The sequence below is a fragment of the Rhinichthys klamathensis genome, unplaced genomic scaffold (genome assembly GCF_029890125.1).
Source record: "Rhinichthys klamathensis goyatoka isolate OS25496 unplaced genomic scaffold, OSU_Roscu_1.1 h1tg000395l_1, whole genome shotgun sequence".
Taxonomy (NCBI): domain Eukaryota; kingdom Metazoa; phylum Chordata; class Actinopteri; order Cypriniformes; family Leuciscidae; genus Rhinichthys; species Rhinichthys klamathensis.
Genome location: NW_026606897.1, coordinates 2093558 through 2110361, shown reverse-complemented (window position 1 = coordinate 2110361; position 16804 = coordinate 2093558). Strand labels below are relative to the sequence as shown.

The 16804-nt window shown below is 35.3% G+C and overlaps 1 protein-coding gene across 1 annotated transcript in view; it reads left to right on the top strand.

Annotated features, from left to right (window-relative positions):
- The first annotated feature begins 1454 nt into the window (after positions 1-1454).
- The window catches only part of LOC130070137 (dynein axonemal heavy chain 11), an 82732-nt gene continuing 67382 nt past the window's right edge, over positions 1455-16804 (top strand). Inside the window, exons 1-26 of the mRNA XM_056234426.1 lie at positions 1455-1723; positions 1865-2008; positions 2249-2445; positions 3241-3430; positions 3514-3613; positions 4060-4271; positions 5249-5482; positions 5624-5791; positions 6317-6433; positions 6533-6670; positions 6737-6861; positions 6954-7149; positions 7273-7377; positions 7469-7864; positions 7937-8269; positions 8750-9004; positions 9182-9351; positions 9482-9704; positions 10514-10630; positions 10787-10873; positions 10975-11133; positions 11211-11294; positions 11391-11549; positions 12598-12720; positions 12811-12933; positions 15678-15902. Coding sequence (XP_056090401.1) covers positions 1508-1723; positions 1865-2008; positions 2249-2445; positions 3241-3430; positions 3514-3613; positions 4060-4271; positions 5249-5482; positions 5624-5791; positions 6317-6433; positions 6533-6670; positions 6737-6861; positions 6954-7149; positions 7273-7377; positions 7469-7864; positions 7937-8269; positions 8750-9004; positions 9182-9351; positions 9482-9704; positions 10514-10630; positions 10787-10873; positions 10975-11133; positions 11211-11294; positions 11391-11549; positions 12598-12720; positions 12811-12933; positions 15678-15902 — 4596 coding nt within the window. The 5' untranslated portion in view covers positions 1455-1507. The remainder of the gene's footprint in view (positions 1724-1864; positions 2009-2248; positions 2446-3240; positions 3431-3513; positions 3614-4059; positions 4272-5248; positions 5483-5623; positions 5792-6316; positions 6434-6532; positions 6671-6736; positions 6862-6953; positions 7150-7272; positions 7378-7468; positions 7865-7936; positions 8270-8749; positions 9005-9181; positions 9352-9481; positions 9705-10513; positions 10631-10786; positions 10874-10974; positions 11134-11210; positions 11295-11390; positions 11550-12597; positions 12721-12810; positions 12934-15677; positions 15903-16804) is intronic.

The window sequence follows — 16804 nt, the reverse complement described above, 5'->3', positions numbered from 1 at the left end:
AGGATAAGAGACGCAAAATATATTTAGGCTACTAATTATCTCCGCTAGTTTTTATATTGACGACTCATGCTTAAAAATGTTCCTTATTAGAAATACCAATTATGTGGGAAACAGTTCCCAAAAGGAGGGCAGAATTGCGCTCATCAAGCAGTGTGATCAGGCACAGCACGTCTGTTCGTCGACGACAGCACTGCAGTCAGCGCTCATTAGTGTGTTTCAATGGTCCAGGCCCCTAGAGGGCATTATTGGTGCACTCACGTGAAAGTCAGCAGAGGCCTTCTGAAGAATTCATTCAACACTCCTCAGTTACACAACTTGTGAACAGAGAATCTTCCGTTGTGCAACAATGGAAGTGTGTGAGAGACATACAGTAGCCTAATTATTATTCAAGAATGTAACAGATCTAATCTGCATGTAATCATCAGTTTTGTAGTTTTTTTTTTTTAAATGCTAATTTAAATAAATATTTTAAATCTTAACATGGGATATATTAGTTAGAAGTACTAAGAGTGATACACTTTGAATTCATAAGAATACATCAATTTATTTTTAAGAGTGTTGCAATTTGAATTCGCAAGAAGAATGACACAATAAACATGCATCAGTAGATTTTTATATTTTCTCAATAGGGGTGAATTTTAAATATTTTTTAGATGTTAACATTATTTCCGTGCCATTAAGAATTAAATTAATGAAAAAATGTGTGCCTTCCTTCCTTCACTGTAAAAAGTGATCAGTTGAAGTAAAAAAAAAAATCATGGATAATTGAAAAAATAAAGTTAGGTGGAATTGTCAAGTTCATATAACTTTTTTTTCAATACGCATTAAGTTTATTTACTTAATTTTAAGGCAACGTTAAATTTCCTCTGTTTTTTTTAAGTTGAGTCAGCTGATCACTTTTTACAGTGTTCCTTACATTCATTATTTTTTTTTTATAAATTATAAAGTTTTAATACATTTTAAGTGCCATACCCTCTTATAGCATTAGATTAAAACAATTAATTTGTCAATGTTATTGAGCATGGAACTTCATGAAATAGGCTAAAATGATCTTGTTGTTAAATGGTGAAAGTGTGTGAATCAATAAATTCTTAATAACGTAACGGAATTTTTAAGAAATGTATGCAACTAGAATTCTTTAAAATTTGAATGTTCATAGTGGAATGTTTGTAAAAGTGTGCAAGTTTGGTCTACTAACTCATGATGACTAACGTATTCTTTGTTTTGAAGTAAAGACTATTTTACTCCATGAGACCAACTTTTTGGTTTGAATGACTGTTGTGTGGCCTGGGTGGGGGTGCATGTTAGAAGGTAACCAAGGAAACTGGACGCTGTACCGCCTCTTTTTTGCACCGTTTCCGAATTAAATCTCTTCAACGTGCATGAAACGCAATATGTAAACACGTGACACTGCTAGCGTTCCGCATGCTTTAGTTAGAAAAGACGCGTCAACTTTTTAAAAATAGGTTTTTTGACTGTTTGTGTCCGTTTAACAGGGACAACAAACATGTCAGAAGAGGAAGAAACAGCTTTTTCGGAAGACCTCAGGGTGCAGTATTTAGGCGAGACAATTTGCCGGATGCTCAGACTCGAAACTGATACGTGGAAAAAGTTCGTCAACGCTGAAAAAAACCAAATACTTTTTACAACGTTTTTCGAAACTCCTATTAGACTGTTATTTTTCAGCGTAACGGCGTCCAATACTCTCGCTGTTTCTACAGAGGTAAGTGACCAAAAAGGCCTTGTTGTGTGTTTAAATTTCTGTCTGATATTAATATAGGCCTATTCAGTGCATGCATAATCATAAATCACAGGTGTATTCCATAAAGCAACAATTACCCGCTGTTTTATATGTTCACTTTAGGCTTGTCATCTCTGTAAAGACAAGGAAGTTTACATTCTCAAAAAAGGAAATGCCCCCATCCTCCCACAAAACTATAGGGGTTCTTTACTTTTTGGGGTGCTGTCACCTTCCTTTCTGCCACAGCTGTCAGACACCATGGAGAAGGTAATGAATGCTTGTAGACTCTCAGGCGCACAACTGTTTGATTTGCTGTCAAAAAAGTAAATAAATAGGCTACACAATGAAATGGAATATAAGCAGGTACGCCCACCATCAAATGTGGAGTGTTATATTTTCATCTTTTTGAACAGAATTGAAAAGAAGTATACAATTTGAATGTATAGGCCTAATCATTTCCAGTCAAGTGTTAAATGCCTGTAAAATTTGTCAATATTTTGCATCAAGGTCTGTCTGCCACTTCTGTCGAACAAGAAGAATCACCAAATGTGGCCGAATATAATATCACAGGATATGTCACATCACATCGAGAATTTGCAAAGCAAGGTCACTGTGGTGAGAGGACAGTATTATGGGAAAACTGTTCTTCCCATTCCCGCCATCAGAGAATGGATTGACCAATGTCAAGAGGAAACGATCACACTGTATGAGTATTGTTCTTTTTTTTTTTTGGCATAATTTACAATACTGTTCAAAAGTTTGTGGTCGGTAAGATTTGTTTTGTAAAGAAGAATTTTATATATTTTTGTTCAGCTAGGATGCATTAAATTGATCAAGTGACCGTTTAGACTAACATTGTTAAAGACAAAAAACTATATTTCAAATAAATGCTTTCTTCTGTTGTATTCGTCAAAGAATCCATAAAAAAAACATGGTTTCACATAACTTTTCAACTGATGATAATGATAAATGTTTCTTGAGCATCACATCATCATATAAGACTAAATTCTGAAGGATCATGTGACACTGAAGACTGGAGTAATGATGCTGAAAATTCAGCTTTGCCATCAGAAATAAATTACATTTTAAAATATACTAAGATAGAAAACATTTATTTTAAATTGTAATAATATTTCACAATATTACTATTTTTATTGTATTTTTTATCAAATAGTTGCAGCTTTGGTAAGCATAAGAGACTTTCTTTTAAAAACATAAAAAAAAAAAAAAAACTTACCAACCCTAAACTTTTGAACAATGGTGTAGGTACTTCCCTTAAAGAAGTGTTTGATCACTAAAGCCAGCAGTCATGTATCTTAATTCTGTCTAAAATATTGGTTTTGGCATCAAATCAACTAATATCTTGTTTCTTTTATGTTATTGTCTTGTAATCTGATTTATGGATCGATGCACAGTGCACACAGACAGAGTAATATTAAAAAGCATCAATTGTCTTCATTTTGTCTAAAACAAAAATCAATTTCTTATTTGCAAACAAGGCACAACAGTCGCAACAGAGCCATGATACATGCAGTCGAGTCCATGGTCATCAACTGGATGCACATGATCCATAAAGTCTTAAGAGCAGACTCGGCTGAATTGATTGTGAAAGGGTTGAACCCTGGACCAAAAGCTGAACTTGACTTCTGGAGGTCCAGGAAAACAAACATACAGAGTATTTATGATCAGGTTTGTCCAGCAACAAGCATTTTTACAGTGTATAAAGCAGGAATGTTTGATAGTGAAATTAAATATGTCTTTGTAAACCCCAGCTACAGAATCCTTGTGTTCAGAAAATGATCAGGATTCTGGAAATAATAGACAGCAGTTATTTCCCACCATTCAAAGCTTTGACAGAGGATGTTATTAATGGTAAGACATGTGATGTTTTTGCCACATTTGATTAATGCAGTTCAATTTTCTATTGTTCGTTCTACTACTTAAAGGGATAGTTCACCCAAAAATGAAAATTCTGTCATCATTTACTCACCTTCAAGTTGAATTTCTTTCACACTAAAACACAACACAAAAGAAGTTATTTTGAGGAATATGGGAAACCAAATAGTTCATGGGCCCCATTGACTTCCACAGTATGGGAAAAAAATAATATGGAAGTCAATGGGGCCCATGAACTGTTTGGTTTCCCATATTCTTCAAAATATCTTCTTTTGTGTTCAGCAGAAGAAATTCATACAGGTTTGGAACGACTTGAGGGTGAGTAAATGATGACACCATTTTCATTTTTGAATGAACTATACCTTTAATGCCGTTCTGTTAAAATTCTGCCCAGTTATCGTTTATGTGTATTTGTCCCTCAGCTTTGCAGGAAGCCAGGGCTATAGATCTTCACCTTCAGCCACTTGGATCATTGCTTTCTCAACTGGAGGAGGATGAGTTCTCATGCATCCATACACTCATTCCACCAGTCTTTCATCTTATATTTCTGGTCTGGATTCACTGTTCTTTCTATCGTTTACCTGCACGCATTGTTGCGCTGCTGCAGGAGCTCTGCAACCTGCTCATTCAGCAGGTATGACAATTTGACAAGTCTTTGAATATGCTTAGTGTGTATTATTGGAAAAACGTTTGTCTTCCAAATAAAAGTCATGTGATGTGACCAACATGCATAAACACAAAACTGTGTGTTAAGGTCAATATGTCTCTTAAAATAATTTTTTTATGACAAGGCAGGGTTAGCTCCCTAAAAAAATTATATTTTTGAATAAATAATTCATGATATTTAAAAAAGTACTTTTTACTTCGTACATATTTGAAAATAATGTTTAAAATGTGTACACTCATGTGTATTCAATGTGTAAAGAAAATATGTTAGTACATTTTACTTTAAGTCGTCTAAAGAGTCATTAAATATTTTCGAAAATGGTATCATAACCATATAAATCCAAGATGAATACAAAAAAGGAAGTTGTAAGAACTTGGGATATGCGTTTTAGGGTGCATTTACATGACAACGATGTACTAAAAACGGAAACGTTTTTCCTTTGCGTTTTTCTCGTAAGGCGACAACGTTGTCAAAACAATCCCCATTCACACGGATCTGCGGAAACGACTAAAAACGGCTGTATTATTCAAGCCAGGCCAGTAGTTGAAGATGTCACTTTGTAAAGAAACACTACGCACCTACATTATTTTACCGGTTTCACAAGTTTGAGTTTTTGTAGCTCAAACGGAGACTGTATCGGTATCGTTTTCAAAAACATTCACTTTAAAACCCATTTTCAAAAGTTGAAAGAAAATGTTCAAAACATTTTCGGCCCCCAAAATGCTGATGTGATGTCATGTTAGTTCGTTCGTAAAATGTTTTTAGTTGAAAACGGTGATGTGTGAACAGTCCCTAAAACTAGATAAAAAAAAAGAATTTGTGTGTCTGTGTTATTAATCAATCAATCCATCCATCAATCAATTTGGGAGTCAACCATTGCTATTGTTAGAATAGAGATTAAAATGTTGTTCTTGTAACCAAAATGTCAATCTTTCCTCAACTAGGCCACCTCATATCTCGGTGTGGAAGAGCTGATGAAAGAAGAGACTGAAGATGCTTTGGAGAAGTTACAGACTGTGGTGGGAGTTTTCAGGTGTGTCAGGGAAACGTTCAAGACATACAGACAGAAATTGGCTGCTTTGGCCAGTCATCATTCTACAGCAAAGTGCTGGGATTTCCCTTCGGCTCTTGTTTTTACTCGATTTGATGGCTTCTTGGCTCGTGTTTTACAGTTGAAGGTAAGCAGTACATCTTTTGAGGTGTTAACAACATGTACTTTCATTTTCAGTCACCGTTCAGTTTTATTTGATGCGAGTAATACTATTCATTACTATTTGTTTTGGGTTGACGGTAACATTTAGAAAAATGATGTTTTCCAGGCTCTTTTCTCCACTATGCTGGAGTTCCAAAGGTTGGAGAAGCTGTTTTTTGGAGGTATCAGAGGAAGAGTTTACACTGAGCAGGTCTCTCGCCTACATACAGAGTTTCTCCAGCTCTGCAAAGAAATGAGGGATCAAGAATACAATCCACTCGATTTGACTTCTAAGGTTTTACTCCTTCATGGTTTTATATTCCTTGCTTGAGATAGATTAGAATCAGCCATAAGATAACAAAACTCCCAGTAAGTTATATAGAAACACACATTTGCCATGTGAGCTTAAACCGTTGGATGTCTGGTAGTACAATAATAATGCCTCACTGAATATGTCAGTGTAGATAACATGATATATGAGTGTTTGATGCAATAGCAGATATAACTCCCACTGTTTTCATTTCTGTGAAATATACTGTATACTGGTCTCATTGTGACAGATTTTTTTTATGGAGCTTTCTTATAAAGTGTATGTTTGGATACAGAATAATGCCTGATTTAGCCAACCTTCTTCTTTTTTAACCCTCCAAGGCTTAGTTGTCCTCATAAATCATAATTTTTGTTCTGTGTGTCATGTAACGTTTTGTTGACACATTATAGTGTATGTTTAAAACTTAATGTCATTAGCAAAAAGTATTTCAATATCAGCATGCATTGTTTAACAGGTAATTTCTTGTACATTCTAATACATCTGATATAGGATTTTGAAAAAGACTTTTCAAGTTTCCAAGAAAAAGTTGCAGATTTTGATCGACGTCTGTCCAGTATTTTGTGCCTCACCTTCCAAGATTGTTCAGGGTTGGAATCAGTTTTCAAAGTAAGCAATTCCTATGAGCTGGATTTAGGTAAATGATTAGGAACAGCAGAATATAGCTTAACCTATGTAACCCACCTTTCAATCTGCATATGTTTGAAGCTGGTCACTGTGCTCAAGCCCCTCTTGGACAGAGACATCATAAAGAGAACTTTTATTCCGAATTTCTCCAAAGTGATTGAACTTTTTGGAGAGGAGATGGACAGATGCAAACACCTGTTTGATTCTCATCTTGAGCAGGTAAAGTAGTTGTTTTATAATAGATTTTACAAAAAGCACCTTGTGTAATTCATCATGTAATTCCAGAAAAAGAGGAATAAAATGCATTTGAGCAAGAACATGCCTGCTATGACTGGGGCTCTGAAGTGGGCAAAAATGCTTCGTGACAGAATTCAAATCCCTTGGAACAATCTTCAATTTGTTCTGGAGCTGTACGTTTTTTTTTATATTCTATTGAGATCATTATCTTTTTTTTTTTAACGATTCAAATGAATCTAAAGAGGTTGGGGCATTTATATTACAGAAGTATGGAAGGAGAAGAGATGGAGCTGGTCTATCATAAATACCTGGAGATGTCCTCTCATTTAGATGAGTACGAGAAGCAGGTCTATTTGAGCTGGTGTGGTGATATTACCCAGGTCTGCCAGATGAACCTGGATCAGCCCCTAATCAAAAGAGATTCCAGCACTGACCTACTGTCAGTTAACGTCAATCAAGAGGTGAAGAACATACATTTAATATAAGGCATCAGCATAAGGCATCAATTTCAAATGCTAGAGCATCTAATTTTGACAATTTGTTCATTGTATTCATCTGCATAATATTGAACTTCTTCACCTTAGCTGATTGCTGTGCTCAAGGATGTGAAACACCTAAAAATCCTTAATCAGATGAACATCCCTTCTGCTGCTTTGAAGGTGTATGAAAATAAAAAGATGTTATTTAAGGTTAGTGAATGCTCAGATTGTCTGTTATTAGTCAAATTTGGTTTTTGCATTCTGGATGTACATTATGAGTATATAACCTGATCTCCATTAGAACCTTGGGAGCCTACATTTACTGGTGCAGTGGTACAATAAGGTGAAACAGACGACTCTTGAAGTGGAGGCTCCTCTTATAAAAGAGGAGATGGAGATTGTTGACTGGCAACTGCATCGAGCAGAAAGTGAGCTTACATGGCAAAGCCAGAACAGCTGGGACTACATCTGCACACTTCAGGACACAGTCTATCAGCTGGAGAGAAGACTTCAGAAAACTAAAGACAACATTGAGATGATTGACGTTCTGATGAGTGGATGGAGCAAACAGCCGATGTTCTGCAGAAAAGACCTTAAGAAAGATTTGATATTACAACTGGAAGATAGAGCAGCAAGAGTGGCAAAAAGCTACAACAACCTCAGGAAAGATGGAGAAACGATCCATAGTTTGTTACATGTGAGTCCGTCTTTTTTATAGATTATTTTTGTACACATTTTGTCTAACATTTATTTCTTGTATCTTTTCCAGGAGAACATGGTCCTTTTTGCAGCGGATAGTTCTTCAGATGCATGGAAAGCCTATTTGGAGCATGTGGATGATATGGTGGTGGAGGGATTTTTCAGTGCTATCTCAACTTCTCTGGAGTATTTCATTGAGAATATGGAGAGCTCAGTAAGGCAGGCTCCCCTGTTTGAGTCTCAAATGCTACTGATGGGATCTGAGATTACGTTTAAACCATCTCTGGATCGAGATGGTGGTGATGGGCTTTACGAACTGGTGGAAGAATTGCTAGGTGATGTGTTCAAGATGTCTGCTCTGGTGAAGAGGGTGGCACCTCACCTAAACGTGGAAGACTACCAGGTGAATTTACAGCGGATTTCAAAAATCTGAGGTCATATTGATAATCTGGGATTTAAAATAAAATTGAAACCTGGAAATAAATAAGGAATTGAAAGGTTTAGGATTTATACACATTTAAAACAAGGAATATAATATTTTCTAGGTCACTAGTCAAAAAAGTTAATTTGTTGACATGTGAAAAAGAGATATGTAACACATTTTAAGAAATGTTGACATAATATCAATTAAAAATATTAAATAAAAATAATATTTCTTTGTTATATTAACAATGTAAATTAATTGATACTCTTAATATAACATAATAATTAAATATATTAATATAATTTGAATGAATAAAATGCATTTCGAAAAGTGTAAAATAGAAGAATTTTTACAGACACTTGGTCCTCTCTTTATTGCTATCTAATCTATATCAGAAAGATTTCTTGCAGTAATGTGTTTTTTTTTTTTTGTATAATATTTTTGACTTTATGCATTTAGGTTGACGTCGAGGACATGTTTGACCTCTTAGATCTCCGGCAGGAAGTGATGGAGAGAGTTGATGAAGTCATGAAGAAAGCCTTACAATACCAGGACACATTTATCCACTACGGTCCCCTGTGGCTTGATGACAGGGTTGAGTTTCTCAGGCAGTTCCTCCTCTATGGTCATGCACTGACAGCTCAAGAGGTGGAAGCATATGGAGAGGATGCATTTCCAGAAAATCCTCCCACCACAGTGCAATTCAAAGAGCAGGTGAAACTACACTGCTTTTAATGTTTCTCCATGAATATCAGCTTTTGAAACCAAGTTACTAATTTGGTACAACATATATCTATATCTAAATGGATATAGATGTCTGTCCATACACTGTTTAAAGAGCAGTATGAAGGGTTTGTCATTTTATTAGTGAGATGTCTCCTTTCACAACAGATGAATCATTATGAAGAATTGCATGCAGAGGTCAGCCGTTTGGAGGACTGGCAGGTATTTGATGGTTGGTTTAGAGTGGATATCCGTTCGTTCAAGATGAGTCTTTTAAACATAATCAAAAAATGGAGCTGGATGTTTAAGGAGCACCTGATGTCTTATGTTACCGGCAGGTGAGAGACCTTTCTGTAATTACATAGAAAAAATCACTCTAATGCCCCAATTTTCCTCCAAACTCCAAATGCTGTACTCAATCAATAAAAGCAATTGATTTCTGCTGGTTTGTAATCTTGATGTCTTCAGTATTGCTGAACTAAAGGAGTTCATGCTCCAGGCGGAATCTAGGCTTCAAGAGCCGGTGTGCAGTGGAGACTACCAGGCTCTTGTACAGGTGATGGGTTTCCTGCTGGCTGTCAAAAACAGGCAGTCTTGTACTGACCAGCTTTTTGAACCTGTTAGTGAAGTGGTCACTCTCCTGGAGCAATATGGACAAACCCTATCTGAGTGTGTCCATATGCAGCTTGAGGTGAGAGTATTTGACATCCCCACAGATTTTTTTTTGATTTTTTTTTATCAAGGATGCATTAAATTGATTAAAATGTTATATATATATATTTTTAAAATCTGTTCTTTTGAACTTTCCATTCATTCAAAAAAGTATCTGTTTATACATTCTATCCAATATTGATACTGGATATTGATAGTGGTTATTTATTTGTGCATTTAAATGCTCATGTTCCTGATTCCCTATTTTAATCTAATGCTGACTTGAAGCCAATCTTACTTAATAAATTTAATAAGTATAATACTGTGTATTATAATGATGCTAGGGATGCACTGATATGAACATTTCGGCCAATAACCAATTTTTGAGAGCAAAAACAAAAGTCTGACCATTAAATCCATGACCCAAGCACACAATTATAATGATGTTCTCATTATAATTTTATGTAGCTTATATGACATGTTGCACTTAACTGTATTTTCCTTTTTGAAATAATTCCAATCATATTTAAATGGTAGTAATCCATTATTTTTATTTATATGTTTTAATATATCGATAACGATAACATTTAAAATGAACACATATCGGCCGATACCGATATGGTGGCCGATATATCGTGCATCCCTAAATTATGCAATGCACTTTAACATTTAAAATGATTGATTTGTGTTTTATTATTAATTTCTTTAGGCAAAATAGTATAGATTTTTTTATATTGGCCAAAACACTAAAATAATTATCGGATTATATTTGTACTGTCCAGAAGTTTAACATTATTGCATCCCTAGCTGTAAACCATTCTCAATGAGAAGCTTTTACTTAACTATCAGGAGTTGCCAGAGAAGTGGAACAGCATGAAGAAGTTGGCCTGGACAGTGAAACATGAGGTTGCTCCTCTTCATACTGCAGAGGTGGCCGTTATCCGTAGGAAGTGTTTGGCCTTTGAGGTGAGGTCCTCATTTGCTGAGTTATAATATTGATTAAAAGTGTAAACTTTGACTTTAAGCTAAAAGAAATGTTTTTAGGTTTGGAAGTCTGAAACTTTTTATAGCAACTTCAGGTTAAATATGCTAATGTTTTTGCTGAATCATGTCTCTTCATAGAAAAAGCTGAATCAATTTCGAGGGAGGTTCAAAACAGAAGCTCCTCTCCAGTACAACACAGAGAAACCATATGTGCGCCTGGATAAAGTAAATGTTTATTACTTCTAATTCAAACAATCCATCATATCAGAGTCTTATTTTCAATCATTTACATACATTGACGTTTTGTGTTATACTGTGTTTGTTAGTTTCACAGGGAGATGCTGGTTTTAGAAGAGGAGAATGCAGATCTCCAGGAGTCCTGTAAGCTGTTTGAAGTGAGCAGCCCTGACTCTAAGCAACTCGGAATCTGTCGGAGAGACATTGCTGTTTTGAAACAGCTCTGGGATCTGCGGATATGTGTTCAGGTGGATCATCCTTTTCCTAATTTGAGATTTAAATTTTGCTTGAACTGTCTACTTAATGTAATGTTGTGTCCCCACAGTGCTGTGTAGCTGTCTGGACAGGGACAAAATGGAGAAAGATCAATGTAGAACACATAGAGACAGAGCTGAGGAGGTTTACAAAAGTAAGAATGCCAGTTTCAGTGTACTAGAACACAACCCAAACACATGTTGGAAGGTTTTTGTTCATAGTATTTAACACTGATTTCATGTCTGACCAGGAAATGCAGGTTCTTAATAAAGAGGCCCGTGTTTGGGACGTGTATGTGAGTCTGGACCGTGTGCTCAGGGATCTGTTGGCTTCTCTCAGGGCTGTGACAGAACTACTGAACCCAGCCATGAGAGACAGACACTGGGCGCAGCTGGTCAGGACGACCGGGGTGAGAAAGAGGGTGGTAGAGGTGCAATATAAATGTTATTCCTCTTAGAGCCCGACACATATATTTACTGTTCTGAATTTTATGAACTATTTCAAAAGCATAGATTAAACAACCCTTAACACTCCTGGTAAAATTGTAATTTACTGATACTGATCTTTTCCATACAATGAAAGTGACCTAAAAAAAAAACCCACCATAAAAGTACCATAATGATGTGTGTGCTCTACTATATTGCTAGTCTTTTAAATGCCATACAATAGCATTTTAGGTTGATGGTCACTACTCTAGAAAAAGGCAGCTTCAACATTCTGCTAAACTTTTCATTTTGTGCTCCCTGGTAGAAAGAAATCTCGTAAAATATCGAAATATCTTGTATCTCGTAAAAATATCGTAATATCTTTAAAATACAATACATGTAGTTTTATTCTTATTTTTCATTCTAATTTTCTTTTCACTTCAAAAAATATATATTTTTTATTATTATAAGCATAAGCGTCACACAATTTTGTTGGATTTCTCTGTGAACATAAACACTGCCGTTCCAAAGTTTTGAATCGTACGTTTTTTTTTAATGTTTTTTAAAAGAAGTCTCTTATGCTCACCAAGGCTGTATTCACTTGATTAAAAATATAAATAAAAAAACAATAATATTGTGAAATACTATTACAATTTTAAATAACTGTTTTCTATTTGAATATGTAATTTATCCCTGTGATCAAAGCTGCATTTTCAGCATCATTACTCCAGTCTTCAGAAATCATTCTAATATGCTGATTTGCTGCTCAAGAAACATTTATTGTTATTATCAATGTTGAAAACAGTTGTGTAATTTTTTTTTCAGGATTCTTAGATGAAGAGAAAGTTAAAAATACTGCATTTTTCTGAAATAGAAATATTTTGTAACACAATGCACTACCGTTCAAAAGTTTGGGGTCAGTACACATTTGATCAAAAGTAACAGTAAAGACATTTATAATGTTACAAAAGATTCTATTTCAAATAAATGCTGTTCTTTTGAACTTTTTGAACACCATTCTCATTCTCTTAGGTTGATTTCACCCTAACTGAAGATACAACTCTTGAGGATTTACTGGCTTTGCAGCTGCACAGATATGAAGATGTGGTGCTCTGTACAGTTGGGAGAGCAGTCAAAGAGATGTCCACTGAGAAGGTTCCATCTCATACAGTATCTCTCTCAAGCCTCAGTCACTGCGATACATGCTCTGAAAATGAGTGCAACATTTCTTTAATTGTTTTGAAGGTATTGACTGAAATCAGCCAGATGTGGGCAAGGATGGAGTTTTCATATAAAGAGCATTACCACACCGCTACACCAATGCTGAAATGCAGTGATGAACTTATAGAGAGTCTGGAGGAGAGTCAGGTATAAACCTCTCTAAAATGGCTCATGCAATCACAGTTATGGGCAGTTTGTCAAAAAAACAACAACATGTGTGTTTTCTTAGCTCATCGGAAATGTTAACAAAGCTGTTGCTTGGCAAAATAAGCTTGGTGTGGCCAGGGTCTTTATCTCCTTCTCTAAGACCATCCCACTGTGCCGAGAGAACGATCTTTCATTGTCAGCCGCCTGTATTCACACATCTGATTTATAGAGACCACACATTGCTGGCTTTGTTATCACGCTGTATGTGTAGGGGCCAAAATCTAGCCAAACACATCACTGTTGACAATAAGTCTGCCGTCTGTGCAAAACCGGCCCACTTACACCCACATGTCTGAAAACATTAAAGCCAACAGAAGGGCATAACACAATACGGACACAAACACAACATGGGCAAATCTCATTGGAGATATCAAAATCAAAATTATTTTTTGCAAACCTGATATCCTCCAAATGTGATCTGAACTTTAAGCTGTAAATGGTATTCATCTTTATTTATTTTTTATTTTTAATATTTGTATTTGAACTTGCTTTTATTAACACAGAAACAATACATTAGGATCACAAACACCCCCCCTCTCATCCATTGACATCCACTCAAGTTCATACATAATCACTGTACATTTAATACATTTTATTTACACTGATTGTGATGCTTTCTCTAAAAAACGGTAACACTTTATTTCAATGATCTACTTTAGAGATTCTACTAATTATAAGTAACTTTGCAACATGTCAATTAGCAGTCATAGAGTATTAGTAGACTGTCTGCTTAATATCTGCTAACACTTTATTGTGATGCTCCCAACAGACATTCTATTGACTATAAATAACTTTGCAACTACGTCAACTATTTCTACTTACCCTAAACCTACCAGTCTACTAATACTCTAATGACTGCTAGTTGACATGTAGCTGCGACATTACTTATAGTTAGTATAATGTCTAAAGTGGACTATCAAAATAAAGTGTAACCACAAAAACAAACAAACAAACAAACAAACAAAAAATGTTCAGTTATCTTAATGAATTGTTTGGCATCTGTGCAAATAAAAAGGGCCTCATTATCATTGTGAAGTTGTTCCAGTTTAAATCAGTACATATTAATGTACAAAGAATTTTTGGACTTGGTGTGAATAGGACTTTGATTTGGCTATTCCAGTAATATCTTTAAAGGCTAATCTTAATGCATACAATGACATTCTAGAGAATGTGCTTCCAGTTTCTCCCTCATGCTCTTGTGTGTAAATGGGAGACTGAATCACTGAAGCCATGTTCCGGCATCTAGTGAGAAACCTTCCCAGATCAGTTTAAGCTGTTAAGCTGATAAATCTGAAACACAAGATCATAAAAGTTAAAGGGGTCATGAACTGTATTATTTTATTATTTTATAATGTTTCATGGGGTGCCCTTATAATGTTAGTATGATTTTTACATAAAAAATTGTCATAATTTAGAAATAAAATAAATTTTGCCTAGCCTCTGGTTTGAAGTCTGCTGCGAGACTACAGTGTAAACGCCCACTGCTGTGATTGGCTGACATCTTTGCATATGAAATAGCTTGCATTACATGTGGAACTCTCTCTCTCTCAAAATCTTTTACTACGTTTTTACTATTACAGCTATCGAGATTAACGAATCGTGAAAAGTAATGATTATAGCATTATATTTAGATCTATTCCCAACACATGAAAGGTTACAGTGATGAGCATTGAACAGATGAAAGACAGTCTGTTGATCGCGTGAAGGAAGTGATCTCATCATTGCAACGAAATTACTGCACTCTCACGAATGCTTTCACCAAATGACAATGCAAACACAATGTAAACACAGTAAGAGCTTCGTTGTGCAGTAACAGCATCATTGATTTCATAACGAGTTTTGGCAAGTGTCCAAATAAACTTGCGCTGTGTGATTGACAGCTTAGGCGATTGGAAAGGGATCGTTCTTTGATTGCTTTCGATATATAATTTAATCACAGTTTAAATAAGATTATTTTCATCCTACTAAGAGAAACAATGTGAAGTTGATTGTTTAGTCACTTGATTTTCTGATGCATAAACAGTATTGAACGATTTTGAGAGAAAGATAATCTATCTGAACTTGAATAATTACTCATCAGAAATCACAGATCAGGCATTAGAATAAACATGGTTACTTACATGTTTGTGGCATTGCTGGCAGATCCATAACGTAAAAGTCTGTTTGCAAAGCCTGCTTCGAAATTGCGACTACCGAATAATCCACTGTGAAATGCACCGAATACAAACAAATAATGCACTGCTCAGACAGTCACATTGTTGAGTGACACCCCCACACTTTCCTAGCATTGGGATCCTTTGGAAGGTAATGGTATTGATCCTGTGTCGATCTTTTTTCTTTCTCATGTCACTATTCACTAACGCTCCAGTGGGCGGAGCCAAAGACGCAGTGTTGTAGATGTAGGCTTTGATATTCTTCTGCAAAGATGGTCTTTCGCTGCTCTGTGATGTCATAAGTCACCACTTTTGAGGTCCTGTCATTTTCTAGCCTTTGTTTCAATAAAAGTTGTTTTTGGAATAACAAGGATGTTTTTAGTTTTGAAACTTACAGGATATTGTTATAGTATAACGCCCTCTTAACTGTCAAAAGATCAAGGAAAATTTGTATTCTCAGTTCATGACAGTTCAAGAAACTGTCCTTGCTGTTGGCTGCTGACTCTGTGTGCATCTCTGTTTGTCTCTCAGGTGCAGCTGCAGGTGTTGCTGCACAGTAAGCAGGCAACATTCTTCCACGGACAGGTGTTGGCGCTACAGGCCCAGCTGACTCGGGCTGACTCAGTGCTGCTTCTGTGGCTGGAGGTACAGAGGACCTGGGCTCACCTGGAGAGCATCTTCATGGGCTCTGAAGACATTCAACACCAGCTGCCGGAGGAGGCACATCAGTTCGGCTCCATTGATTCTGACTTTAAGGTATGCTTGACTTCATGCCATGTACACTGATTACTGGTGTGCTGCATGCAAAGTTAAAGATGTTTTACATGCTTTCTGTAAAGGTTTGCCCAACATAGAGGAGATTCAGAATCATAAGTATATGGGCCTGTATATATTTTTTTTAGTTAAGCAGTTAAGCTCATTTTAAGATATTGAGATGTAAAAGTATTGTACTGAAATACATGAAATGTATTATGTAATAAAACCAGGAGATGTTTCTCTGTACAGATTTATTGTTATATTGTTATAAATTAGTATGCCAGAGCATGGCGCAATATATATATATATATATATATATATACTGTACACTGTAAAAAAAAAAAGTTTTTTCACAGAAATATACTGTATTATTTTACAGATATTTTCTGTTTTTTAACATTACGTGTAAATGTCATTAAAATACAGAAAAAAACTTTTATTAAAAACATTAACCATAAAATAAAAGTAATAATCTGTAAATTCATATAAGGAGAAATCATAGTTTTTTTACAGGATTATTCTTTTGTTTAATTGGCTTGAATGTTAAATTACATTAAATTCTATGTAAAAAGACAAAAAAAATCGCTTATTTAAAATTAAGACAACTATGTGTTTTTTTACTGTGAAACCTTAAATTTAAGGTAAATACATGTAAAAAAACAATCGTAAAAAAACGGTAAAAAGTCTGGCAGCAAAGTTGCCAAACACTTACCGTCAAATTACAGTAAAAAACCTTAAGTTATTCTACGGAATAATTCTGTTTTTTAAAATACAGATATTTACTGTAAACATTTTCTGTATTTTTACAGTTCCACTGCTGTAGAATGAAAAGAAAATCTCATTAAAAAATGTCTGTAGAACATTAAACAAATGAATAAATCTGCATATAAACTGGAAATTAT